Genomic DNA, 27957 nt, shown 5'->3' with positions numbered 1-27957 from the left:
TTCATTTTAATAGCTTTTTATTTTTCCAAATACATACAAAGACAGTTTTCAACATTCACCTTTTCAAAACCAAACAATTCTCCTTCCTCCCTCCCACATAAACAGCAAGCAATCCAATATAGATTATATGTGTGCAATTCTTCTAAACATTTAAGAATTCATCTTTAGGGAAACAGAGGTCAGTGAATTGTTTGAGCTCAGGAATGCCAAGATGCAGTGTGCTAAATCAACCTGGTCTCTGCACTGTCTGGCACTAATATAGTAACCACAGAAGCAGAAAAGCTATCAAACTGCCTAAGGAGAAACAAATTAGTTCAGTTCAGAAATGGAGCAGGTCAAAGCTCCCCTTGATAATCAGTGGTGGGATACGGTCCATGATTAAATATTGATGGGGAAATCCAAGGGAAAAAAAAAGTCAATCATTTTTCTAGTCCAGCACAGTATTAAGTGACAAGCAGAGGGGTGTACAGCACTGGGGTCAGAGTGTGGCCAGGAGCACCAAGGTTAGCTCACCCCAGCACGGGAAGAGACTGTACACCAGAGCAGGAGGAGATTCCAGACTTATTCTGACAAGAAGTCCCAGATGCAAGGAGGACTGAGAATAGGCCCACACCCAGGAGTGGCTCATCAGGGTAAGAAACAGTCTTATCCTGTGCATGAATCAAAAAGCTAATTCAGAATCATGTAGCAGTGGTGTGTGACCTCGACCCTGAGAGCAGAGTAGGGTCTGAGTTCCAGTTTCTGAAGCATGTAGAGAAATAAGGACAGGCTGAGAGTATTAGGGTCCAGCAGGAGTTTACTATTGCTCAGAAGCATCCCAGGTCAAAAAATCGCAGGTAGTGGTTTGAGAGCAGTGACCAGACTTTCATGGTCAGACTATTTGGAAGCACTGAAAGTTTGCAATTCCCCTTCATGAATGTTTCTGAGAGACTGGAATAACATAATATTCAATATTCCAGGAAAAGAAAGAGCAGGACTGGCCCTTATCTTCCCTCCAGAAATGCAGAGAACTTGGCCTTAACATCAAGCCTGATGTCAAAAAGTTATGTGAAATAATGAGCAAACAAACAAAACAAACAAAAGAATTCTATCATAAGAAGTTAATATAGTTGTAGGGATGTTCAAGACACAAACCAAAAGAAGAGAATTACTCCAAAATATCTACAAGTAAATACTCAGATAAAAACACAGCCTGGAGAAAAATTCAACTAGAATTTCTGGAAGAAATGAAGCAGTTTTTTTAAAAGTTAATTTTATTTAAAAAAAAATAAAGTGAATATGCTAGAAGAAAAAAATGGAGGAAATGAAGGGAAAAAAAGAAAGGGAATTAGTAATTTAACACAAGAGATAAAAAACCTTGCCCAAGCTAAAAGCTGCCTGAAAATTTGAACAGACCAAATGAAAACCAGTGACTCCATGAGACAATAAGAATATTAAAACATAATCAAAAGATTTTTGTGGTGGTATTCTTCTTTTTTATAATATATGATGGTTCTCTGGGAGCAGATTTCTTGGGGAGGTTTTCTGGAGGCAGTCTTAGTTTCAGTTCCAAGTAATAATCACCGCAAATACAGTCAGCTGATAAAATCCAAACATTTATTTTCTCCTTCCTTGATTCCAAGAGCTCTTGCAGCTTATGCTTTGCTTCTGCCTCTGCTTTCTTCAACCTCCAGCCAGCACAAAGGTGGAAGACAGAATGAATCTGACTCCACCTCCGAGAATGGGCTTGTGGGCTTCTGTATCTCCCAGAGTGCTCTTTGTTCCTGAGAGTTTCTTGCTTATATGCTCTTCACTGAGTACACACCAATCATTATATCACTGGGAAACCATTATTTGTTGTATGATTAAATCAATGCTAAACTAGATTTAAACATTGTCTCCTCAATTCCACTTAGTACCTTTTTCAAGTTCTGGCCCATAACATCTCCTTGTAGGATCAGATCAATCATACTGAACCATGCTAAATTAGATAATTATTGTCTCTATTAACTCTAATAGTTAACACTTTGTAAGGATTTCAACAGATTTTTTTTTTAAAAAGAAAATAAAAGGTTTCTCACAACAAAAATAGCTGACCTGGAAAAAGGATCAAGAAGAAAAAAAAATTAGAATCCTGAAAACCATGAGCAAAAAAAGTCTAGACACTATTTTTCAAGAAATCACAAATCTGCTTAGATCTCTTAGAACAAGAGGGAAAAATACAAATATAAAGAATTCACTGATTAATTTTTGAAAGAAATCCCAAAATAAAATCTCCCAGGAACATTGTCCAAATTCAGAGCTTTCAGGTCAAAAGAAAAATAGCTCAAGCAACCAGAAAGAAATCCAATTACTGAAGAGTAAGTCAGAACCACATATGATTTAGCTGCCACCATTATGAAGAGGAGGAGAGCTCAGAATATGTTATTTCAGAAGGCAAAGATACAGACTGTGAAAACAGAATGAATAATGAGTTTACTAGTTACCTTGATTTGCTTGAGCTCCCTTATTATAAAGGAGAGGCTGAACAACAATGAGAAAATTATCTTACATAAAGAAAATTATCTCATATAATCGGGGGTACAAATAAAAGATTATAAAAATGAGAAAAAAGGGGTAGCAGTAGTGGCTGACATTTGAATTTTTCATCTGAATTGGTCAGAGGGAAAAATTATGCATATTCACATCTAGATACAGAAATACATTTGACTAAGAGAAACAAGAAAGAGGAGGAAGGAAGCACACTAAGAATAATTAGATTAGCAAAACAAAATTAAGAATGTACAAAAATACTTAGTTCTTTTGAAGTGGAAAAGAATTAGAATCTGAAGAAGTATTTTCCATCAAGTAGAGAATAGCTGAACAAGTTACAGTGTAGAAATGTGAGAGAATCCTATTGTGCTATAAGAAATGATAAGGGAATAGTTTCAGAGAAATCTGGGAAGACTTGTATGAACTGATATAGAATGAAGTGAAAAGAATCAGGAGAATAATTTATACAACCATAAACAAAAGCTAAAAGGTTTAGGAGCTCTGTTCAATGTGATGATTAATCACGATTCCAGAAGACTAATGATAAAACATATTACCCACTTCCTGATAGAAAAGTGAAAGACACAGAAATGCAGAATAAGATATCTATCTTCTCTTTGTTGTGGCCAACGCAGAAATTTGTTTTGTTTGATTATACATTTGTAACTAGAGTTTTTTTTATCTTGTTTCTTAAGAGGAAAGGAGGGTTTTGTTTTTTTGAAAAAAAATATAATGAATTTAATAAAATTTATATTTTATATTAATTTATTAAAATAGATATAAACCTGACCTGTATCCTCAGTTAGTAAATGGTCTAAGAATATGACCAGGCAGTTTTCTGAAAAAAAAAACAATCAAAGATAATTAGAATCATATGAAAAACATGTTCTAAATCACAGAAAAGTGCAAATTAAAATAATTTTGAGGCAAATAATGACTATGACTGAAAAAGGAAATGACAAATGTTGAAGTAAATGAAGAAAAATTGGGACACCAATGCATTGTTGGTAAAATTGTGAACTGACCAATCATTCTGGAGAGCAATTTGGAATTATATCCAAGGAGTTATATAAAACTGTGCATACCCTTTGACCAAACAATAGCACTACTAGATTTGTATCCTAAAAGGATCAAAGGAAAAGGAAAAACAAGTATATGAACAAAAATATTTATAGTAATTCTTATTGTTGTGGCAAAGAATTGGAAATTGAGGGGTTATCCATCATTTAAAGAGTTGCTAAACAAAATATGATACATAATTGTGATGGAAAATTGTTATGCGAAAAGAAGTGATAAGCAGAATGTCCAGAAAAAATTGGAAAAACATATATAAACTGATGCAAAGCAAAGAAAGCAAAACTAGAAGAACATTATACATAATAACAGCAATATTGTATGATGATCAACTGTGAATAATTTAGTTATGCTCAGCAAAACAATGATCTAACAACTCCAAAAGACTCATGACCTAGAAAGAACTGATAAGAGTTTGAAAGAAGATTGAAGCATTTTTTTTGTTGTTGTTTCTTTTGTTTTAGTGTGCTTTTTTTTTGGGGGGGGGGCCCAACATGGCTAATATGGAAATGTTTTACATGATTTCATATGTATGATCTATATCAAATAGCTTGCTTTCTCAAGTTGGGGAAAGGGAAGGGAGAGAATTTTAAACTCAAAACTTTAAAAAATGTAAAAATATTTTTTGAATATAACTGAGAAATACTTAATGAAATAAATAGAAATATATTGCAGGGGTGGGAATGGAGAAACCTGACCACATATCTCAAAACACACTAAAATGTATGGTGGTATATTCATGTGAATAAAATATGGGGCTCTTGTTAAGGAAGAGTTGAGCATCTGAAATAAAATATATTTTAATGTAACATTTATATATGGCACTTCTCTAAAATCATTTCCAATATCAGAAGTATTAATAAGTATCGCAAGAATTCTAAAAGATTTTTAACCAGTCAGCTACTTACAAGTCAGAGTTCTACCTTTTTCATTCAGTCAATAAATATCTTTTGATTTGTCATCTTACAGAAGCTTTAACTGCTTACACATGAAAACATTTTTTTTTCTTATTAACTGGGAAAGTCTGAAAACTCATGAGAGATGTGAAAAAATGATTTTCATAATTATCAACAAGCTATATTCAATGAATATACTAATAATTTAGATTTTTCAGAACTATCAGCAGATTCCGACTTGGATAAGGCAGCTTGAAATTATCAGTTCTTGACAATGTTGTTCCCATCACAGAATTCGGGATCCTTTACCACACCAACCACCCACCCCAGAGATTTGAAACAATCACTTAAGAACTATTTCTACAGGACTGGAGAACACACATATTGTCCTACACTCATAGGCTTGCTCTGGAAAACCACATAGGCCCTGAAAATGACTGTATTGTAATCCACGATCCACCTCCCTTGTGACCTGTGTATAAAATCTTTGCATTTATTGCAACAGACAAGGCCACTGTCCAGGAGAGCTTCCAGTTTGCAAACTGCATTCTTCACTTGAAAGTGATTAATTAAACCACAACTTGATTTTTAAAAACCTATCTCTATACTTGCTTGGTGCTGCTCCAGTTATTCAGTTTAGAGCCTAATACATTAAAATTCTACCAATTAAAACCCAGCCATATGTACATCTCCCCTGATGTACATCTCCCTACATGCATTCAGAGAATGGAACAGTAAACAGCCAAAGTAGCTCTTGTAAGTGCAGCTTCTCTTCAGATCTTCTCTCTTGCTGTTGGGAAAGGGAAGATACTATGACAAGTGGCCCACTAAGTGTTAAAAATATAGTACTAAGGAAGCTAGTAACAAAAAGTCAATACTATAAAAGTTCTGTTGCAACCCCAAATTCATGCAGTTAGTCACAAGGTCACTGCAAGAAGGAAGTATGGTTGGCTCCACAGGGCACAATTACTTTTATGGTGTCTATATCAATACTGCCCTCACAAAAAACATTTCAATCTCAAAGGGCACTTCAACACACTAAGTCAAGATAAGAATAAGAAGGTAGGAGATAAATGGTTGGTTGGATGATTCTTTAGATTCCTTCACAACTCTACAAATCATCAATGACTACATACAATTCTGACAATTTGAAGTATGATTCTCAAAATCTTTTATATTTCAATCCCTACATAAGGCAGATATTACAGAATGATGGGGGTGGAGGGGAGAGAGGAGGGAGGGATCTTATTCAGAAACAGTAACTCAGCTTGCAGAAAAACACAGATCCCTAGCTGACAGCGTTTGTCTTTAGAAGCTACTCACAACCAATCAAATTACTCTATTTCATCAGTCTCCTCCTATCTACTCCTCACTCATCGAAATTCATTAAAAAAGTGAATCCGTTCATCAAGATTTGGCAGCTTGGGAACTAAAGCAATAGGCAGAACCTTTCAGTGTTTTGATTTTTCCACTTTAAAGCTCATACTGACGATGCCATCTATTCCAGCCTGTATCTCATCATTTTCTTGGACAGGCCCAACTCCTTTCGGAGTCCCAGTCAAAATAATGTCCCCTTCTTCCAGTGTCATTATCTTGGAGACATAGCTGATTATGAAGGGGATGGAGAAGATCATGTCGGACGTTTCTCCCTCCTGTCTCAGCTGGCCGTTGACCTTGAGCCAGAGCTTAAGCTTATGAGGGTCCGGGATCTTCTCCTTGGGCACGAACTTGCTGACTGGGCACGAGGAAGTGAAGCTCTTGGCCAGGGTCCAGGGCAGCCCCTTCTTCTTGCACTCGTCCTGCACGTCCCTGGCAGTCATGTCCAGGCACAGGGCGTAGCCAGCCACGAAGCCCAAGGCCTCCGCCTCGGACACGGCGCAGGTCCGCTTGCCCATCACCACCGCCAGCTCCAATTCGTGGTGCAGGTTGCGGCTGTAAGGGGGCATAAGGATCGGGGTACCCTCTGGAGCATAAGCAGTGGAAGGCTTCAGGAAGATCACTGGCTCGCTGAGGACCGCGCTCTTCATCTCCTTAACGTGATCCGCGTAGTTCCTCCCCACGCAAACGATGTTTTTGCCCCATTCCCAAAATCGGGGCAACTGACGAGATGCAGCCATGTCTAGAAGTCCGGAGCGAGCCAACCCAAGTGTCAACGTATCACGTGGACTCTGCCCAAGGGCAGTCACCTGACGCCTACGGCTACCCAACGGAGCCAAACTTTCTCGGAACTCTCCGTTCCATCGACGAAAGGAGACACCGTAAACTGCTCTCGACTTTCCTCCCCCCTCAGCTGGGGGCTGGGAGTCGCTGAACCCTGCTCCAGGTGACCGCAGTCTGGGAAGGTCGCAGCGGTGCTGCCCTTCCTGGCAGGGCCTGCTGCTCTGGAGGGAGGAGGACGCAGCCCCACGCCGGCCTCTAATTCATTGTCCCCCCAGCCGACGGTTCCCAGGGGTCCCCTGCGACCCCGCAACTACAACGACACTTCTCGGCGGCCGGTATTGGGGGGAGGGGCGAGCGGAGGGGGAGCTGGGGGCCGGAGCCCGGCAGCCGCGCTCTGATTGGCTTCGGTCGCGGGTCGGGGCGGAGGGAGCGGCGGGCGCGTGGCGAGGAGGTCAGCTGGGATTGGCTGAGGCGCGTCGATGACGAGAACGCGATGTCAGGGCTTGGCCTCTCAGAGCGTCCCGCTCCTCTTCCCTCCGGAACATGGTCTGGGGCTTTGGGCACCTGGGCCGCCGGAGCCTCGCTGTCCTGGGAGCCACCTGGGCCAGGCGTGTTGTGGGTAGGTGAACGGAGACAGCCCGGCCCGGAGAGGAGAAGCCAGAAAGCTTCCGGGGCTAGCCCTCGGCCCCGGCTTGCTTGACAGGTGCTGCCGGCCGGCTCCCCGCAACTCCGCGACGGCGAACCGGTGGGACGAGCGTGCGGGGCCGGGATCGTCTTCGTCTCCCAGATCCTTGCCACGCACGCCCTTGGCCCGGCCGGGGGAGGCCCCGTGGATGTCACGTCTGCGTTCTCCCGGCCCGGGACCGGCTAGAAGAGGGCTGGCCAGCCCTTCCAGGCATCCCGGGGGCCGCGACCCAGGCTGGCGAGCCCAGTGTGCGGCGCTCGCTTCCCGGGATGGCGGGCCGGGGAGTCCCGGGCAGCATCCCGAAAGTGCCAGGCCTCCTCTGCTGTCCTCGGTTGTCCAGCTAGGGAGTTCAAATAAAATGTCTCCATCCACCTATGAGTCGGTGGCTAAGAAGACATCCCCAGCTTCGCGTTCGGACTCGGTTACGTAATCTAATGATCCTTTCAATGTTGCAGCTGGGGGAGGGGACAAGGACACAAATAGAGTGGCCGAACCTGTGCTCACTCCCCCCAAGTAAGGTACTGGTGAGAAGTAAAAGGCTGGGGCTCGGGTGCCGAGGTAGAAAGTAAAGGTCCTGGGTCACTCCAATGCAGCCCAGCCTTTGCTTTGCAAAAGCCACCCTAGCATTTCCAGCCATGGAGGATTGATTCTGGAGAGTTATGCAAACTCCCTGACACCACAGCTATTAATGTAATAGTATCAAAGTACAGAGAAGCTAGCTCCTATTGGCGTTCTTGCAAGCTGCTCAAAGTCCGAATGCTTAAAAATGAGATAGTCTTGTCTAAAAGTAATGCTTAAAACTTCGGTCTCCCTGCAAGGGAGTAATTATGACAGATGCCACTGCTCTTACACAAGATTTTCTAAGTATCATACCAGCACAAGCTCTTATCTGAAGGAGTATAATAATAATTTGGAATTAATAAAACTGCGTGAAACAGAAAGATGATAGTGTGAGAAAAAGAAGTAACTTGAAGTCAATACTTTTTTTTTTTGAATTAATGACAAGTGCCTCATCATTGGTAATCCCATTGGGATCCAGAATACAAGATAAAAAAAGGACTGAAAGTAGCTTGACCATTAGGGAGAGGAGTTCTGAAGGGCTTGGATTTGATCAGGAAAAAATGTTTATTACCAAAAAGCTGAAAAGTATTCTGGTATTTCAAGTCCCATTTCAGGACCTCTTTATTTCCATTTGCACTAGTATAGTAGCTGAGATTTCCGATATTTTTTCTTTGTGATCCAGACTAGCTGTTTTTTCTTTCTGTTCCTGCTTCTGTGAGGGTCTCTCTTGCATGTGTAATAATAAAGCTTAAAGTTGCACTAAGATTTTTGATTAACTGTATAACATTCTAAGTGACTAAAGAGATTGTGTGATAAGTGGATAAAGCCAGAACTTGGAAAAAGGAAGACTGTGGTTTCAAATCCTACCTTAAACACTTCTTGGTAGAGTGAATCTGGGCCTGGGCTGCAGTTTCTCATCTCTAAAATCAAGGATCAGACTTAATGGCCTCCGGGTTTTCTTTCAGCTTTAAGTCTTTGATCCTATACATGTTGAAGAAGGCAGTGAGTGTACTATTGATATATTTGGAACTTTAAGCTTTTTGGTGACCATTTATGTTTTTATGATGTATGTGCCTACTCTGCCCAGTGGAATTGCTATGTATAAATCTCAAATACTTTATATTTTGGGTTTTTTTTTTCTCATAGGCAAGAGATTCATCCTATGTCACAGTCTTGCCCCACTGATATATGTGTTGGGCTATCTGCTGTTTTGAAATTGCCCTTTTCTCTTTGTATGCTTTGTAAGGAATTAGAGGGAAAGGCTAGAGCTTGAATTTCAGGTGGGGGCCCAATTGCTACATTTTCCAGCACTGACTCTCTCCTTTCATATTTGGCTACAGTATCTAAAAGTTTTTAGTAGGACATGCAGCAGACATTGCCTTCCTTCTCTAGAGATTTACATTTTTCAGGCTAGATAAGTGAGGCCTGAGGTCTGAAGTGGGAAAAACATCCTCATTGCAAAGGTTTCCTAAAGACTATACTTCTTCCTCCTCTTCCTCATGGATGCTTATCAAAACCAGGGCATTAGTATTCATATGACCTCTGACAATGGTCTTTCTCAAACAATGTTGAGCAGTGATTCTTTATGTAGAAAAATGAAGGAAAGTTTTTGATTGAGCTAGACAGATATAGATAGATAAATTGCTTTCTTTGAAATGGATGACTTTCTTTAAAAGGTTCATTTTAGGTTAAATAGAAAAGATCTCTCTAGATCTGGTTGTCAGAAATACTGCATTCCCAAAGAATAATCTTAGTTCTAACCCACTGAGGATTGAAGATTTGGACTGAGAGAGGAAATAGTCAAGGGGAACAAGTTATTTGTGTAGTATGAGTAAATGAAATTTAAATGGAGAAGAGAACCTAGAAATCTTTCAAAGATAGTTTTAGTCTAAGGAATCCTAGTTAGCACTTATTAAACCTTCTTATTCTGTTCTTTCCCTGGGAATAAAGCACTTTCCCAGGTCTAACTGAGCTATGCAGCTTTGCTTTGTCATGTCAGTATTTGTCAACATACTAACTTTACAAAGAGTTTTAAATTAAGGTTACTATTGAGGTTTAGGTAGAACATTTTAACATGAGCTTATAATTTTAAAAATATACATTTTAGGGGCAGCTAGTTGGTGTAGTAGAGAAAGCACCAGCCCTGAGGCTGGTTAGGAGAATAGTAGTTCAAATCGGGGTCTCAGATGGTTAACACTTCCTGACTGTGTGACCCTGGGCAACTCACTTAAACCCAATTGTGTTGGAAGTGAGGGTGGGGTGGGGGGATATTGTGCTGAGCTGAGGCAAAGAAAAAGAGAATTACATCAAAGTCCAATTTTTTGTAAGGTCTGTGAAGATAGTCAAATCTATGGTGCCTGCCTTGCAGCTTCTTTCACAGATATCACTCTCTTGCTTGCCAGCCAGCATTCATAATGAAAGTTTCCCTATGAAGCACCAGCCCTATCAGTCAGCTTTAACTGTAGGACTGACCATATATCATGGGACTTGACTTGACATATTTTGCATTTTAAAAATACTTGTTCCCAAAAGAATTTTGAAAATCTTTATTTTAGTTTTTATGATTCTTACTCTCTATATCTAAACTATAATGGTATAGTGGTAAGAGATTAAATAAATGGCTTAAATGAACCTTGGAGATACTTTCTGGATTGTGAGTTTCTGCTCTCCTCTAGAACTAGCAGTAACCACATTTGGAAATTTTTTTGAATTGTTTCACATTTGTTCTTCACATTTGATGTTTTACTTTTCCCTTTTAAACTTCAGGTTTGTTTGTGCATTTTAATTATTTAGTAAATGACATCAAATGGCAATATTTCATCTAATTTGATTCACATTTGGATGGGTTGTTTTTCATTTCTTCAATGATTTGGCAATAAATTTGGGTCAAATGAAGATGCTTTTTTTTTTTTTACAAAATCCCAGAAAAACAGATAGATGTTGAATGTGTCGGCCAAGGAGCATCTTCCTTACTCTCTTCTTTAAGATTAATGAGGCTTTATACTGGGGCTTGAACGATTTGTCTTTGATCTTCTACTCAGTTCAATCATAATAAAGTTCTGCCATTGACCTGCATTTGTATTATTTACATCCCCAAGGGTCAGCCGTTCTGGGAGCTGTTTGTCAACATACTAACATCAGAAAGTGTCAGATAATTGAACAGAACAACATGAAGGTTGAGTTATTGCCAGCCCTAACTGATAACTACATGTACCTGATCATTGATGAAGATACAAAGGAAGCAGCCATTGTGGACCCAGTTCAACCTCAGAAGGTAATTTGAATGATCCTTGTGTGAAGTTCCTCAGGAAGTCTTCTAGAGAGGCAGCTTCGGTGTTGGGTCCTATGTAACTTATTGTATATAACCTCACTGGATGCAGAACTCCAGATACATGCAGAATTTAATCATGATACCTCCCTTTTGTTATTCCTTCATCACATCCAGTTTCCCCACGTAGTTGACATGAAAATAGTTTTGTGACCAGTAATTTTTGTGCATGTGATTAAAATAAATGAGAATGAATCTTAGATTTTTGTGGAAAAGTTTTATTAGTATTATTAAGTTAAATTATTATTTATTATTAAATTAGTTTTATGAAAAAAAAAGATTATTAAATCAGATTTCATAGCTGGGTAAGTGACCAAAAAAGAAGATGAAAAATATGTTTTATACTTCTTCTTGCTTAATTAGTGTCATCCATCTCCAGACTTATAGTTCTAGAGCTGGGGTATAATTGGGGTTGTGATCTTTTTGTTCTTCCCTGTGTTTGGTTATAGGTTATGGAAACAGTGAAAAAACATGGAGTGAAACTGACCACTGTTCTTACTACCCATCACCATTGGTAAGCAAGCTTTTTTCATTCTTTTTTTTAAACAAATTTTTATTGCTATTACTTTTTTTACAGCATCTAAATTTCCCCCTGCATCCTTTCCCCTATTCTCTTCCTAGACAGTTATCCCATACAACAAAGACATTTTCCTAAATGAAAAAGAGGGAAAGAAATGAAAATATCAGTAGATTGGATCAATATATTGAAAAAATCTGACAGTATATCTACAGTGACCACATCTGTGGACCTTCCATCTTTGCAAAGGAGAGTGGGAAATTGTCTTCTCAAATCTCTTCTTTAGGACCAACCTTATTCTCTGTAATTCTGCAACATTTATTTTCCATTATTTATGGTGGTGGTTCTTTTCATTTACATTGTTGTCATCATTGTATTATGTTGGTTTTGGGGTTTTGCTTATCGTATTCTGCATTAGTTCATTTTAATTCTTTGCTTCTCTGTATTCATTATATTTATCATTTCTTACAGAACAATAATATTCCACTATGTTTATTGACCACATTTATTTGGCAATTCTCCAGTTGATGGACATCTATGGTTTCTAGTTCTTTGCTATCACAAATAGTGCTGCTCTAAATATTTTGGTGCATGTGAGGATTTTCTTTTTTTTTTTTTATCAAATTATACCCTTGGGGTATATGCCCAGTAGAATTTCTACTAGATCATAGAATTTGGACCTTTTAGTCGCTTTATATAATCCCCAATTTTTTCCAAAACAGTTTTTTTAATTCAAGCTCTATCAACATGCCAGTTTTCTGCAATCCTACCAACATTGACAATATTTAAGCAAGCATTTCCATAAAAATTGGTTTTTGCCTTTATAAACAGAGACTTGTGAGTCTTGGGAAAAGATGAAACTCAGTCAATATTCATTTTGATACTCCTATGAGATGTTGAGCACATCTTTAACTAGGAAAGCATAAATTCTTTGAAGGGTCCTGAGGAAGGCATCAAGAAAGAATTTAATCATATCTGAATATATACCTTTCAATCTAATTCAACAAGCATTTATTAAGCATGTGCTATGTGCAAGACAGAGTGATAGGAAATAGTACTGGACTTCAAAGAGAGGAAATGTAGAAAAAAATGTAAACAGATAAATAAATACAAGATAATTTGGGGGAAGAGAGAGAAAGCATTAAGAATTAGGAAAAATCAGGAAAGCTTTCAGAAAGTATATAGCAGCTCTGGTCAACCTTGACACGAGCCAAGAGTTCTAAGCCCCAGAAATGAGAACAGAGCCCATTGCAGGCCTGGATGGAGGCATGAGAAGAGAGCTGAAGTGGTAAGTTCAGGACTGCTGTTGGTTTGGTTGGAATGAAGAGTATGTGAGGGAGAGGAATAGGAAAGAATTCTGGAAAAGCATGTAGGAGCAAAGTTGTGGAAGTCCTTAAGTGCCAAGCTGAGTTTGTATTTTTTTCAGCAAAATAATGCCATGGTCAGATCTTTGTATTAGGAAGATTATCTTGGCAGTTGTATAGGGGATAGATTTGGGTGAGAAGGGACTGTGAGCCCAAAGTTCAATTAGAGAGCTATTGCAGTAGTTCAGATGAAAGCTAATTTAAGCTCTGGAATGAGGTGGTAACTTTGCAAATGAAAACAAGGCAATAGATGTAAGAGTTGTAGAGACAAAATTGACAAGACCAGGTAACTAAATGCTTATGAAAGATGAGAGTGGGAAGAGTCTGGAATGATGGAGATTTTAAATCTAGCCAAGGTGACTGGAAAGATATTGATGCCCTAAAACAAAAATAGGGAAATTTGAAGGAGGGATACATTTAGGAAGAAAGAGAATGAGTTTTGTTTTGGATATTTTAATTTTTAGTTGTTAATGTAACCTCTAGCTAGCTAGCTGTGTGCAGGTATGAGATTGGCAATGTGGGGACTGGTGGTCAGGACAGAGGAAGCAAAGGCCCTCTAAAGTAACTCTCAATGAGGGCAAATGACACCCCCCCAAAAAAAAATAGTTGGTATTATCTTTATTTGACATATGAGAGAGTAAAATGACTTATCTAAAATCATAAGAATTTGATAACACTCTAGTTTCAGCCATAGGCTTAGTTAGTGATTGCAAATACAAATTTTCTGTCCCCTGAAGTATACTCCTGCAGGAGGTCCCCAATTTTTCAGTCCTGTTTAATTCCATATATAAATGAGTGTGGGGTGATGAGCCTGACATGAACATGGAAAGCTTCCAGTGATGTGTCTTAGGAGAGTTGTTGTCTAGTGCAGAGGGAGGGGAGGAAGATAGGTTCAGCAAGCAAGCCAATTTGAAGTGAGACAAAAGATATGGAGAAAATACTTCTTTATTAGTTTGATTCTTTTTTTTTCTTATGTTGGCAGTCGTTGATAGACTCTTCCCAAATCATCATTAACTTACATAATGGAATTTTTGCCTTAAATTCCATAAAGAAATAAATTAAACTTTTTTAAGCATTAAAAAAAAAAAAAAAAAAAAAAAAAAAAAAAAAAAAACTAATGTCAATGACCGAGCAGTGTTTGGAGATCTTCCTTTGATCAGCAAAAAGCGAAGAGATCTGAACATAACTGAATGTTTTTATGGTAATTGTCTGCAAAAGGTCTTTTTTCTTAATTTTTATTTAAAAAAAAAAACTTTAGGGGTACTTAAACCTTTCTTCTTGGTTTTAATCTTATTTCTTTGACTTCTTAGCAGATTGCCAACTTTGAAACAAACTACCTAGATTTTCTTTTCCACTTATTGAGCCTTAGTACAACTACCTTCTTGTTCATTTGAAAAAGTGTCCTTGAACCTTGTCACTGAGAGATCATACTGCTGTAACATGGCCTCAATTGGACTCCATTGTCCTTGTACCAGAAATTTCATTCTTTTGGCTTCTTTTTCTTTTCATTAAAATAGGAACTGAAATCCTTGCTTTATGGGAATATGATAAGGATTAGCTAATATTTGTAAAATGATAAGCCTAATGATTGATTTAAAGAAACCTGTAACTGAACCATAAATTTAAAACCATCTAGGCCTATCCCCTGCTTTTAATCTCCTAGACTATCTAAGACAAATTATTCATAAAGTGTTTAGCAAAGTCAGGCAGAACAAAGGAACAAGTATTTCTTAAGCTTTTTCTATGTGTGGGTGTTTGTGCTAAATGTTGGAGATAAACATACAAGCAAACAGCAACAACAACAAAACTATCCCCTCCTTTCTAAGAGATTACTAATGGGAGAGAGAGAACACAGAAAAGGGAGCTGAAAAATAGGGAAGGACTTGGGGCAAGGGACCTGAGCAGATAGATACCTCCTAAAGAAAGAAATTATATCATTTCTTTACCTGCCCCAGTGTTTAGCAGCTTTTTCTGTCAAAAAGATTTTCCCTTTGTCAAACACAAGGCTTTCTTGTTTAATTTAAATTCATTTCTTCTCATGAAATTCCTCTTAGGTCACATTGTTTCTGTTAGCAATCTTTTATATATGTGAAAAGAATTGTTCCTTTCTCCAGCCTTCCCTATTCCATATTAAATTACCTTTACTTCCTAGGCCCTATTTTTTAACCTTTAAGTGCATCTCGGTGTTCTCGGAATCTTTTTTCACAAAACTGGACTCCATTTAGCAGCTGACCAAACATAGTTACTTTTGTATGTCACATATGCCAGGATCAAATCAGTATTTTAAGTAATTACTGTGACCTCCTGGTTCTTAGTTATAATTCTCCACCTCATTTCTCTGAAGTGAGCTTCCCCTCTCTTCCCCCCCTCCCCCCAAGTATATACTGTATTAACATATATCTTGCCACTAGACCCAGATGGCTCTGGAGGAGAAACTGAGATAAGTGACCTTTCACAGCCCTCCCTCATTTTAACCCAATTCACTTTCATGTCATGGTATCTCCTCCCTGATGTCTTGGTTCTGTTCCAGAATGAAGGACAGGGGGCAGCTAGGTGGTATAATGGATAGAGCACCAACCCTGAAGTCAGGAGGACCTGAGTTCAAATCTGCCCTGAGACACTTAATGCTTCCTAGCTGTGTGACCCTGGGGAAGTCACTTAATCCCAATTGCCTCAGCAAAAAAAAAAAGAAAAAGAAAGAAAGGGAATGAAGGACAAACAACAATACATTGCATTAAACTAGCTCACAGTGAAGTCTTTTAATTTCTAGCTGTGTCTTTCTGAATTTATGGCAAGAATAGTGCTCTGTGCTACAGTTTCCTCTTGAGGGAGTTTTGTTTTGTTTTTCAAGAAAGGTGCTGCCTAGCTTGTCCCTGTAAATGAGCTAAAGAGAAGTTAAAGGCAAGACTTCCAAGAACAAGAGGAAAGATTTCCCCCATCATTTGAAATTTTAAAATTCATCACTGAGACTTATTTTTTAGGTATGAGTGGACTAGAGATAGTCCAGGCATAGGGCTTAGAATCACATACTTCCATTTCATATTGTTTTATGTTTTAGGCAAGTCCCTAAAGCCATTTTTGCTAATCTTTCACCTTCTCTGAAATGGAACCTAGACTAAATCTAAAACTTATGGTGAAACTTTGTTAACATGCACTAGAAAATTGTAGAGATTTTTCATTGGCTTTGTTCAGCTACTTAGAGGGAACACCTGAAGGTATGGGTCATGCTTACCAAGTGAGGGCCTACTGGAGGTTAGGCATCCATTACCATTGATCAGATCAACAAAAAGGTTGTGAAAAGAGGAGTGGAGATCAAACTCATCCTCTCTGGATGACTGGTTCAGCACAGTTCCAACAAGGGAATTCTTCCCAATTGTGCTGAGGAACAAGTGGATAAGGAATATATTGTGTTCTGCATTTGGAATGCATACTCACATTGTTTTTTCCAAGACAAAGTGATCCTTAAGTTAAATGCAAACAAGATTTAAATCAAATTTAAAAAGCAAATAGCTTTCCCTTAGTAAGCAGCAGATGGCTATGGATCTCCTATTTTTACCTTCTAGGGACCACGCTGGAGGCAATGAGAAGCTCGTAAAGATGGAACGTGGGTTGAAAGTATATGGGGGAGATGATCGAGTTGGGGCCCTTACTCAAAAAGTGTCACATCTTACTATGCTTCAGGTAAAAAGAAACATATGGAAAAGGTTTTGAAATGTGGTTTTACTTTGAATGTAGATCAGTGTATTGTGAGGAGACCAGAAATAGCCCAGGTAAAATGCCCAAGAAGCCAGACCTGGCACAATGAGCCCCTGGCTTTTCTCATACTTATCCCATCAGGAGAAATTTTCCCTAGGAATAGGCCCAACACATGACAGGGAAGTGCCCTTCTGTATGTTTGAAGATGGAAGGCTGTTAGAGGGCTCCCATGCTGAAGTTTGAGACTAAGGACTTTGGAATTAATTGCCTCCTCTGGCCTGGAACAGGTTAACAACCAGAGAAGTTGTACCTGGGCTGTATTTAAGTCACATCTGCCTAAATCTGACCATATTTGACTAAATTTTTCATTCCTGTCCCTGGGACTGCAATTTTCTTTCTCTGATTGATCAGAGGTATTGGAGATCAATTGGTTTTCATTTGGTTCGTTTCAAACTTAAGTTGGCCAGAGTTCAGAATAATAAAAAAGGTCCTGAATTGGAGTGGGTATCAATTATCTCTGCATAATCACTCTTTATCTCTGCATGACTGGTTTAGCCTAGATATAATTTAGCAATAAAAGAACAGAATTGGTACTTTTATTTGAGAGCAGGTTACTGTCTGTGTTAGAACAGTCTGCTACTGTAAGAGCAAAGTTTATGACTAATTTCTATGATTACTTGAAAACGAGGAGTCTGGGATAAACAACTTAGGGTTGGCAACCCCTGTCCGTTTGTCCTTCCTCATATAGTCTACATGTGGTGGTGGAGCATGTCAGAATATTTAAGCAAAGGTCCACATGGACCAAGAGAAATTTATATGAGGGGTTAGGCTTTATGTGTTTCTTGGACTAATGTTGGGAGCCCACTTTTGCTTGCTTTGTTCAAGGTGGGATCCCTCACTATCAAATGCCTGGCAACACCATGTCACACTTCTGGACACATCTGTTATTTTGTGAGTAAGCCCAATAGTTCAGAGCCACCTGCTGTTTTTACAGGTAAGTACAATGATATGTGTGTGCCAGCTGCTAACCCCCAGGCATATGTGCACATTTGAAGATTTCCAGCTGTTCAGGAAATGCCCAAGCTGGGTTTTGTCAATTACTGAACAAACGAAAAAACCAAAACAAAACAACAAAACAAGCAAATTTAGAAAACAGACTTATTTTTCCTATCTAATATCATACTAGGTTAGAAAGCAATACTTCACACAGTTAAGAATGCATAATCTGTAAGTCTCATAACACTAAAGATTATCTGCAAATCAGTGGGTACCTAGATTTTAGGAAAGGAAATTCTCTAACTTCTTTACTTCTGTCAGTGTTTAGCAGCTTTCCCTGGGGAAAACAGGAAAAGGAAAATATGCTACATCTTAGGGAATATTAGGGTGTCTTTGGGATCATACCTGTCTCTTTTTCTTACCTAACATGAGAGGTTATCCTAGGATGACCTAGGATTAGAGTTGGAAAAGATCTCTTAAGATACAAATCTTTCATTCTATTGAGAAAGAATCTGAAGCTGTGCACAAAGTCACGTAGGTAATAAACAGATCCAGGATTCTCATCCAGACCCTACGCTCCAAATGTAGGAGTTTCTAACCTAAGTGCTTTCAGATGAGAGAACAGGCCAGCACCAGGACCTGTAGGAGCCACATGGCAGAAATGTTGGGAGAGAATAGCTCTCACATTACCTAGGGTCAGAAGACCAAGGAAAGAAAATTATGTGATTAGTGGCTATGTTCCTGTGGAACAGAAATCAAGTTTCACTTGGTCTTGATATTTTGGATAATAATCAGAGACAGAAACAATATCCAAGTAAGGAGCCAGGCTATTTTAAGAGACAACTTTGCAGGGGAGTTTAGTGGTTTGATGAGGTTTCTTTACTGAATGATACAACAGGAAAAGGAAAGGCATATATGGCACCAAGGATGTGCCTAGCACTGGGCTGAGCGCTTTAGAAATAACTCATTTAATCCTTACAACAACCTTACATGGAAGATGTTGTTATTAACTCCATTTTACAGTTGAAGAAACTGAGGTGGACAGAAATGAAGTGACTTGCCCAGACACTAAGGAGTCTATTCTTTTAAGTTCCACAATTTAGCAAACCAAAATAAAAGGTGGTGGCCTCAGGAAGCAAGGGGCTGTCCTAGAGCTAGGCCTCCTCTGGGTTTTTGTCAGTGGGGGATCATTAGTAAAATGAATTTCTCTGAGTCTTCAGCTTCCTTTGGTTTGCCTTCACGATTAGACTTTGGCCTTTTCTGAGGGACTCATTTGTATTCTCTATTTCCTCAGACAAATAGTATAAAAGGAAGAGAAAAGTGCAGAAATCTCTCTTGAAGAAACATCTACACGCCCTGAGAAACTGTCCCCACTATTTTGTGTTTTATCTTTTTCTCCCTCAGGAGGAGGTTTTGGCCAAAGCTTTTTCATAATCAAATGATGGTGGGAGGAGTCAATCCTGGATGTCTTCTTTGGTTACCATATTTGCTCCCCAATTAATATGGTTCTTCCCAATCAGGATGGTAGCCATGGAGGGTCCATGGGCATTCAAGCCTCTGTTACTCCCACTTTTCTCCTTTAGGAGCAGAAATTATGTTACTATCACAATTGTGACTCTTGACTTTCTATGAAAGAGAAAAAGTAATGCCTATCTCCAATTACTGATTTTATGGAAAGGAACAGATTTTCTTGTGATAGGACCTTGTGCCCTGAAATTTGGACATCTGATCTGTATGCTTCTTGTGACCTGATCTCTTTGGTTAGATTAAAGGAATGTGGTAATGAAGCTGAGGTCATGAGTCTAGTCTCATGGAGGTGACAGACTTCACTTATTCATTGACCCCTAACTCATTCCAACCCCATGTATATTCTGAAGCAAGGACTGGCAGATTGTGTTTGGTCTAATCAAATTCTAGCTTTACACCCACTAGAAGAAAAACTATTCAAAAGCAGTTCAATTGTGTCATTTTCACCTGTCGGCAGATAGTTTTGGTTTTTATACATAGCATTTGCTCTGAATAAATCATAGGCAGTGTATATAATTATAAAGACCAAGTTTGTCCTGAGAGATGAGCTAATGGATCTCTTTTCTTTCCTTGGAACAATAACGACTGGTGGAATAGAACATTGTTTTGCTTTCTACATTTCATATGACTGTTTTTGTTTGTTTGTTTGTTTGTTTGTTTTTTGCTATCAGGATGAAAAGCAGTATTACTCAGTAGTAATGCAGTAGTAGTAATTTCTCAGTAGATGAGAACTGGCCTTGAAGCTAGAAAATCCTGGGTTCAAATCTCATGTCTGGGTCATACATACTGGCTATATAACTCTGGGAAATCACCTACTATCTCAATGTTCTAGGCAGCCTTTTGAGGCTAAAAATTTCATTTGAGAAAGTGCCAATCAGTATCTTCATTTGGGAATTTCCTATACCAATAAAATCATGAGCCCTCCCTCTACTGGGTGAATGAGTGGGGGACAGCATGTATAAATATGACTGCGGAATAAAAGCAAAAAGTATCAACATTCTAATTTAAAAAGCATTAAAATAGACAATAACAATGAATTGTGCAGTAGCCCCCAGGGTCCTTGGCTGCTGGGTCATTCATGTGTCTTAGGTCTCACTGAACTTTGGTCTTTGGTCTCACCGTACAAGATTTTTTCTTCCAGGTGATACCCTATTTGTAGCTGGTTGTGGGAAGTTTTATGAAGGAACAGCAGATGAAATGTACAAAGCCCTGCTTGAAGTTTTGGGTCGTCTTCCCCCGGAAACAGTATGTTACACATTCTTTTCTTAAGTATGTTAGTTGTGCTAATATGTCATAAAGCAAGTTGGAATGGTCGCCTGTAGGCTCTGTGGGAAAGAGCTTAGTTACTCTTGCCTGAGACCTCTAGAATAAGGAGAAATCCCTTTGCAAATTCTTACAAGCACATCCCTTTCTTCATCATTCCACCTTGGTTCTCTTCTTTTAGATTCTAGCTATTCCCTCTTTATCCTATTCTCTTTATTTTCTACTGGAACCATTTTGTTCCTAGACATACGCATGCCATGCGCCAGAGGTGGCCACCCAGGGAGAGGCAGAAGTAGATCTAACCACCTGTAAGCATTTCTTGAAAGCATTTCTACATGTAAGCCAGCTACTGCTGTATTTCTGTAAGGCCTAGAGATGAAGTCAGGCAGGATATCACCTTACATAGGAGAAAGAGTAAATTAGTGGAGAATGTTGAGTATTTTCATTTAAGAAAGTTTAGAAAGAGAAATTAATTCATCCCTTTGCACAAAACCTGTTCTTAAAGATGGCATACTTTGTTCTTTCTCCAGAAGGTATACTGTGGTCATGAGTACACCATCAATAACCTCAAGTTTGCACGTCATGTTGAACCAAACAACGTTGCTATTCAAGAAAAATTGGCCTGGGCTAAGGTGAGTAAGATGAGTTTAGGAGAGGAATAATGTTCTCTCGAAATTGTTGAATATTATGTGAGGGGGACAATTTGAGGAATGGCCCTGGTCTAGATATTTCTGTGTTCTCACTGGTACTATTACTTTCAAATATACTTGATTAAGGTGTGTAGTGTTCAGTAACTAGAGCTCCATCATGTAGTATCCTGGATTGTGTCAAACAACAAGCATTTAAGTACTTATGGCATGGTACATTAAGTATTTTCTATATTAATGTTCTAGACACTGTGCTAGATTTTAGGAATAAAAGTACAAGATTAAAACAGTCCCTAATCTCAAGGAATTAACATTTTAATTGGGGAAAAAGACAGAGGAATAGAAGCAAGGCAAAATTGTTGCTATAAGACCTGACTTCTGTGCAAACCTTCCCTCAAAAGCATGTATTTTTAAAAAGTCCATCAAGCTACAAGAGAATTATCTCCACCAAACAGAAATATTTGCCAGTTGTGTAAATGTCATTGTTGTCTGTATAGAAATGACTTAGACTGTTACCCAACAGGAGTCTATGTTCTTCTCATTTGTTCTAAAACTACTTGGAGTGGGCTCATAGATGGTCCTAAAAATGCATTCATTTTTATTTTTATTCCCTTTCAGACTTTTGACAGTAACTATCAGCCAAATTGTCTATCTAGGTTGACCATTTTTCTTTGCTCACTTTATGGTTAAATATTCAGGCAAGTGATGAATCCTGACTAGGGAATGAGGGCAGGGACCATTGGTGATGATGGATTGGGAGGCTAAGACCTAGTAAAGGAGGTGAGCTTATACCTTCTGAGTATTTCAGAATAACATTTCCTGAGGAACCTTTTCTAACTCATAGTGTCTTATATTCACTGATTGTTGAGGTAGTCCCCAATATAAACTGAGGCTTCCCTAAGCACTAAAAGGATCAGATACATCATGCAGTGAAATGGTCAAAGCACAGAATCACGGGGTTGGAGTAGATCACAGAGGTCCTGCGGTCGAGTCATCCACCCCATGTCAGTGGTATCCTGTGATGTTCCTGTAAGTGGAAAGCATTTTGGACTTAATGTCAAAGACACTTGATTTAGAATTGCATCTCAAATCTGTAATTATCATAGGCAAGTCACAGAAGTAGGGAATTGTTTTCAGATATCCACTTTGTGAATTTTAAAGCATGATGGATATAAAACAGACTAGTTAATGTTACACAATCTCACTCAGTGGTTTATGCTACTGCTGAAGAATTCTTAGAAAATTCTTCATTCTAACAGATGATATTAATACTTTTTAGGTAATAGCTAGCATTAAAGTAATGGGGAATAAGAGGAAGGAGGAAGACGTCCTTTCTGGAACTTGAGAGGTATTAAGAAGATCCTAGACTTAGAGCTGACAGAGACCACTGAGGTCATCTGACCCGACTCCTTCATTTTATAGACAAGGGTCCTAACTGAGGTGTAGAGGAGAAAGGGTCAGGAGGGACAGAATAGGGGCCTTGGGATGAAAAGCCTATTATTCCAGATGTGGTACCTATTCTCTATGCCTCTGATGGAGATTTAAGAAGGCAGGATCCCTTTTCTAATGAAACTCCTCCTAAAAAAGGGGGACTCTCAATTAGCTCTGTGATATCTTTTATAAACTTTTTCAGTGCTTATTTCTAAACCCATTGCCCTCCTTTAATTATATTACATTTAAGTTCAGCAACAAAGTTTTTTAAGTCCAGTCTTTAAAAAAACAACTACCCATTATGAAATATTTCTTTTGAAATATTCAAAATACAAAATTCTTTTGAATTGTGATATATTTCTTTGAAGACAAAATGTGCTGTCGGAGAACCAGCTGTACCATCTACTCTTGCTGAGGAGTTTACATACAACCCATTCATGCGAGTGAGGTAAGTGTGAGAACATGGACTTTTCTGTATGTGCCTTAAGGAGACATGATGAAGGCAATTCAAAGTTGGAAAAAAAAAAAAAAAAAAAGGATCTCAGATTCAAAGGGAGGAATTGAAGGAGTCTGACCATGGGAAAATTTCATTTGTTTAAGCCATTTATATGGCTTAAGAAGAAGGAGCTCTTAGGATATGGCTTCATGAAGCTTTTTTGATCTGTATGGGTCTGTACTCTGGCCATTTCATATTCTTGTTTGCTTGTTTCATTCCCAATATCCCTGAAAACAGGAACATTTTTTATGGGAATAAAAAGAAAGATACATTCTTAGTGATTCTGTGCCTGAAAGAGATGTGATGTGACCACTTGCCTATCAATACATTGACTTGGAATTAGCAAGATTTGCCCAGCCAAAAAAGGTTTGGCAGTTTTCCTTTAAGTTGCAGAAATCTTTTTTTCTTGAGTTTTTGCGAACTTGTAGAGCTCTTCTAGATTTTGTAGTGGCCTCTCCCTGAATATTTAGCTCCCTAAGGAGACCAAGGTATACCTGTGTGTGTACACATGGACACACACAAGTGCACGTACACACATCCTCTCTTCCCCAGAGGACTTAGGAGTTGAGGCAGCAACCAGTAGACCTTTAATAAAATCACAATACTTGAGAAGTGACCAGACCTGGGACTCGTTTCCTACCCTTTTTTTTTCACTTGACAAAATTGCTAGTTAGGTCCTGCAACTTCAGAACCCGGGAGTGAAAGGTGATGACAGAAATGTGTTGTACTTTAGGTTTTTGTAACAGTGCTTATGGGGAGAAAAAGGATGCTCAAAATGCTAACCCTCAGACTGCATCATGGAAGAATATAGAAATCAGTTTTCAGGTGTTTGAAATTTAGTCTAAAAACATGCTACTGATATAGTATCTTCACTTACTTGTGTTTGGAATGTTGATAAAAGAATTGGCAAGGTTACTAGGCTGACCAAAATTGAGTTGGCCCCGTTTATCCATCTCACTTTACTCTATTTTGCAATAAAGGAAAACAAAACTAACCACTGAATAACATGATTTCATCTTCAAGAATATCAGCAGATTCCAAGTGGAATATTTTTCTTCATCTGTACCTCCTTCATCAGCCTGGTTGGAGAGAGAGTGTGCTCTAAGGGGAGAGGGCTTCCACAAGCCTGCTGCTCTTCCTTGGCATGTCTGGCTGCTTTCTGGCCCCTTTCCTTTGGACTTGGGATGAGGGCAGTACCGAAGACAGTTTATGTGCCCGTTGCCATATACTGCACTCTGTGTCTCTTGCTTTGGTCTTGGCAGGGAGAAGACAGTACAGCAGCATGCTGGGGAGACTGACCCTGTGACGACCATGAGGGCCATTCGAAAGGAAAAGGATAATTTCAAGGTGCCCAAAGACTGAAGTTCCCCGCAGAAATGATCACAATGCAAATTTCTCCTGCTAGTCCTTTTTACAGTAACATGGGTATTCTGATGTTTTAGGTAATTAATTTCTGTTATTGTGGGAGAATCATTCTTCTTTGTGGTTTGTGTTTTATTTTAAAATTGTCTTTAAAAGCCCTTTGTTTCTTTTGCCAGACATTCTGTGGCATATTTATGAGATAAAAAATTTAAAGAATATTTATTCATAAAATTTTTGCTTTCAGATTCTGTAAATGATCAGTTGTGATTCTGCAAGCACGCTTTCCTTAAGTGCTTAAGGGGAGAGGAGATAACTATAATGTGGTCAATCCTATGCTTTTGTGAAATACCCTTATCCTGGAAACTGACCCCAACGAAAGGCCCCAGGCTTTGGCTATGGCTCAGCTTGCTTTTTGAGATCTTTTCAACTCTTAAGTTCATATTTTTCTGAACAAGTCTGGCCAAATCCCAGGAAGACACTTGGGTCTGCTTCCAGAGGGAGGGAAAAGAAGGGTCTGGTCCATATTCCAGTTTAGCCTCTCTTCCTTCATTGCTTCTTTGCAAAAGAAGTCTTTCTCATTGCTTCAAGTTAACCCAGCATTTAAAATGGGTCCTTCTTTACCAGTTTTTCACTGAGACCCTTCTTTACAATCAAGATAACTTCTAAGGCCAGCTGGTATTTGGAGTTAATGTTTTGCTGAATTATATGCCATTCTTTGCCATGGCTTATTTGAATAGTAACAAAATTGTCGAGGTCAGTCTTCTGTGAGGTTGGCCCCACCCCAACCTGACTAGGACTTAGAGGAGGTGAAAAAGGATCTTTGAGAGAGTTATCTTGGTCTGAGAGATTTAAAAATTCAAAAGTTTGAAAACATTTAACATTTCTGTATATAGAAATTCAATTTTCAAATATTAAGGACTTTTAACTCCACCAGAGCCAAACAACCTGGACATATGCTTTGCAGTTTGCTCTGTCTGTTGACTTGATATGAATTGCCTATTTAGCCTCTATCTAGGCAGATGCCTACAAGTAGTTTCAGTCTGTCCAAGATTGTGTTATCATTTTAAACATTAAGTGGCCTCACCTCTCGCTTCAGTGATAGACTGAAGACCCATGGCAACCTGGAGTCCTTTTGATATAGCATTTGACAAAGATAATGCCATGTCTGTTCCCCTATTTGAACAGAAATGTGTCTGGAAAGATGAGAAATGGTTAACCAGCAGTGGCAAGGAATTCTTTGAAAATTCCATTCTTAACCAGTCCACGTAACTCCTGTTTGCTCCTTCATGGCTCCATCATGACTGAAACTGGTCTCCATAACTGTTTTTCTCCAGTTGTGAAATAAGCAGTATTTTATGATGTTTTTCCAGCTATAGTGATTCATCTTGTCAAATGTCTTCAAAAACACATTCACAGGTTTTCCTGGAAAAGTTTTTATCAAAGGGAACTTGAAATTTCTTTGCCATAGAGATGTAGTTGCCATATGCAATGGATGCTCAGAGTAAGCCTTCTCCAACTTTGCTAATTGCATTTAAGCCCTAAAGTTCCAATGTCTCTCTTAATAATATTGACCCAAAACATTAGGTTAGCAAGATTCCTTTTGGGCACGTTAATTCAGAGAATAAGTTGTGAGTTCAGTGTTGGCAGGATTTCATTAACATTTAATTTTTTTTCTATGTTTCTTAGTGGGAGGGAAAGGGGGTAGGTCAGGGCCTTCAAACACAACACGATCATCAAGTAATGAGACTTAATTTCCCTAAGTTACCATAGAAATCTGTTGTATTTCTATATGGCCACACCTGCATTTTGGCTCAGAAGCCGGGCTCACAGTGGAACCCTGAGAGCTCTGCTTCAGACCACACGACTGCTGAGTGAGTTCTCCTCCAGGGACGAAGAAACCAAAACAGTGGGCGCTTATTTGATGGCTGTTCGAGCGACTTTTTTTTGGTGGCAGTTAGTGGGCTGTGTTTTGGGTTTGTTTTTAATGAGAAAGTGATTGGGGGCCCAGAGAGAGTTAGGTTGGCGTGATCACTTTTTTCCTCTCTTTGCCTTGCCTATGAGTGAGGACATAAGCCTGCCCCGGTCCCTTTTTGTCTCCTCGACCTCCACAAAAATCTGACTCCTAGATTGGTGGTGACTGAACAGAGCAAGTACGAGGGCCTTGGCAGCTCCCTCGGCAGAAGCCAGAAGGAAGAAGTGAGGAAGACTGTCCTAAAGCTAGAGAAGGCTTCCAGAGAAGACACCAGGTCTCGATTGGGGGTCTAGAATCATGGGAAAACCGTTAGAGTTGCTAAGCCTTATGACTCAGAGAAGGGGCTTTTTTCTCTTTTTGTCCCCTGCCATCATCCAATGGGAGGGCTCTTCAGTGTCACCCAGCTTTGAGAAAATTCTTGCCTTTCTGAATCCTCGCCGTAGTCCTTTCGTGCCCAAGATAGAAACGGAACATGATTAGCTGTAACTGGCTGCCAGCTCATTTCTTCCCTCAGCCGTTCTCCAGCGTGGCCATTGTTACCCTGCAGTAGGAGCTGGGGCTTAAGACCACCCAAGCACTGACCTGTTCCCCAAGCGCAGATCAGTCTGCAGGGTTGCTTAGATCTTATTCAGAAAACAGATCAGGATCCCTGGGAAGCTGGGTAACTTCACCCTGGACTTTTTAGGAGGTGTCGAGGTAGGGGGATGAGGTGGTCCCTGTTCTATAACTGCCTGTCAAGTGATTGGCGAGAAGAGAGCTTCCAGCACTCTAGCTGCTTCCCTCCCCCCCCTCCCCCTTCATCCCCAGCTCACAGACTTTCTAGTTACAAAGATTCATTTCTGCATTTGGAAGGCAGTGGGGATGGCAAATCTTTTTTTTTTTTTTTTAATAAGTTTGAGTTTAATTTTGTGAAAAATAGGCAGCCATTGGCTTGCCCCTTTTGTGCTATGCAAGGTGATGAAGCCGGTGTGTAAGCCCAGGGGCAGCTGTGAATCAATGAGCCTGTGAGGGATGTGTATCCATTCTCCTGTGGGAGGGGAAGAATTCCTGCTGTTCCCTGTTGGAGGGGAAGATGGAACCTGTGTCTGTTCTGCACTTTGAGCTCCTCAAAGAGAAGCACTGTGGAGTATTATTCTTGTTTCTGAATTAAATTTTATCTTTTGTGATAAGTGTTGAATAGACATAGCGTGTAATGGTTTCACTAATAAACCTTTCACTGTTGAAAACAGAAGATTGTTGCATTGGATCTATTAGTTTCTCTTACTTTGCTGTCTAGAATTGGAAATGTTATCATTTGATTGCAAACCAACCCCCGCTCTCCTTTGGAAATCTGAGAAAAGAATCTTCTTTATAGGTTAGATGGTTTTCATGGCCCCCCAGATTAATCCTTGCTCCTTTACTCGGCCAATTAATACATGCAACTTAATAAACTGAAGGGCCCTCTAGGAACTATGCTACTCCCTACATCTTC

General features: G+C 39.3%; 2 protein-coding genes across 4 annotated transcripts; one reads left to right on the top strand and one right to left on the bottom strand.

Annotated features, from left to right (window-relative positions):
• Positions 1 to 6901, bottom strand: FAHD1 (fumarylacetoacetate hydrolase domain containing 1). Its single transcript, XM_051969470.1, has one exon. It carries the CDS (start codon positions 6596 to 6598, stop codon positions 5933 to 5935), a length of 666 nt encoding a protein of 221 aa, XP_051825430.1. The 5' UTR covers positions 6599 to 6901; the 3' UTR covers positions 1 to 5932.
• HAGH (hydroxyacylglutathione hydrolase) lies at positions 6712 to 27717 on the top strand. 3 transcript variants are annotated; one of them, XM_051969468.1, is made up of 9 exons: positions 6712 to 6804; positions 10986 to 11161; positions 11665 to 11729; positions 16660 to 16777; positions 17678 to 17786; positions 20457 to 20560; positions 21109 to 21210; positions 23025 to 23104; positions 24415 to 27717. In XM_051969468.1, exons 2-9 carry the CDS (start codon positions 11057 to 11059, stop codon positions 24512 to 24514), a joined length of 783 nt encoding a protein of 260 aa, XP_051825428.1. In that variant the 5' UTR covers positions 6712 to 6804; positions 10986 to 11056; the 3' UTR covers positions 24515 to 27717. The 3 variants fall into 3 exon arrangements, with proteins under 3 accessions (XP_051825428.1, XP_051825427.1, XP_051825426.1); XM_051969467.1 differs by lacking the exon at positions 6712 to 6804 and adding an exon at positions 6815 to 6976; XM_051969466.1 differs by lacking the exon at positions 6712 to 6804 and adding an exon at positions 7020 to 7260.
• Positions 27718 to 27957: the final 240 nt, after the last annotated feature.

Source organism: Antechinus flavipes, chromosome 1 (genome assembly GCF_016432865.1).
Source record: "Antechinus flavipes isolate AdamAnt ecotype Samford, QLD, Australia chromosome 1, AdamAnt_v2, whole genome shotgun sequence".
NCBI classification, from domain to species: domain Eukaryota; kingdom Metazoa; phylum Chordata; class Mammalia; order Dasyuromorphia; family Dasyuridae; genus Antechinus; species Antechinus flavipes.
This window is presented reverse-complemented; position numbering and strand designations above follow the sequence as displayed.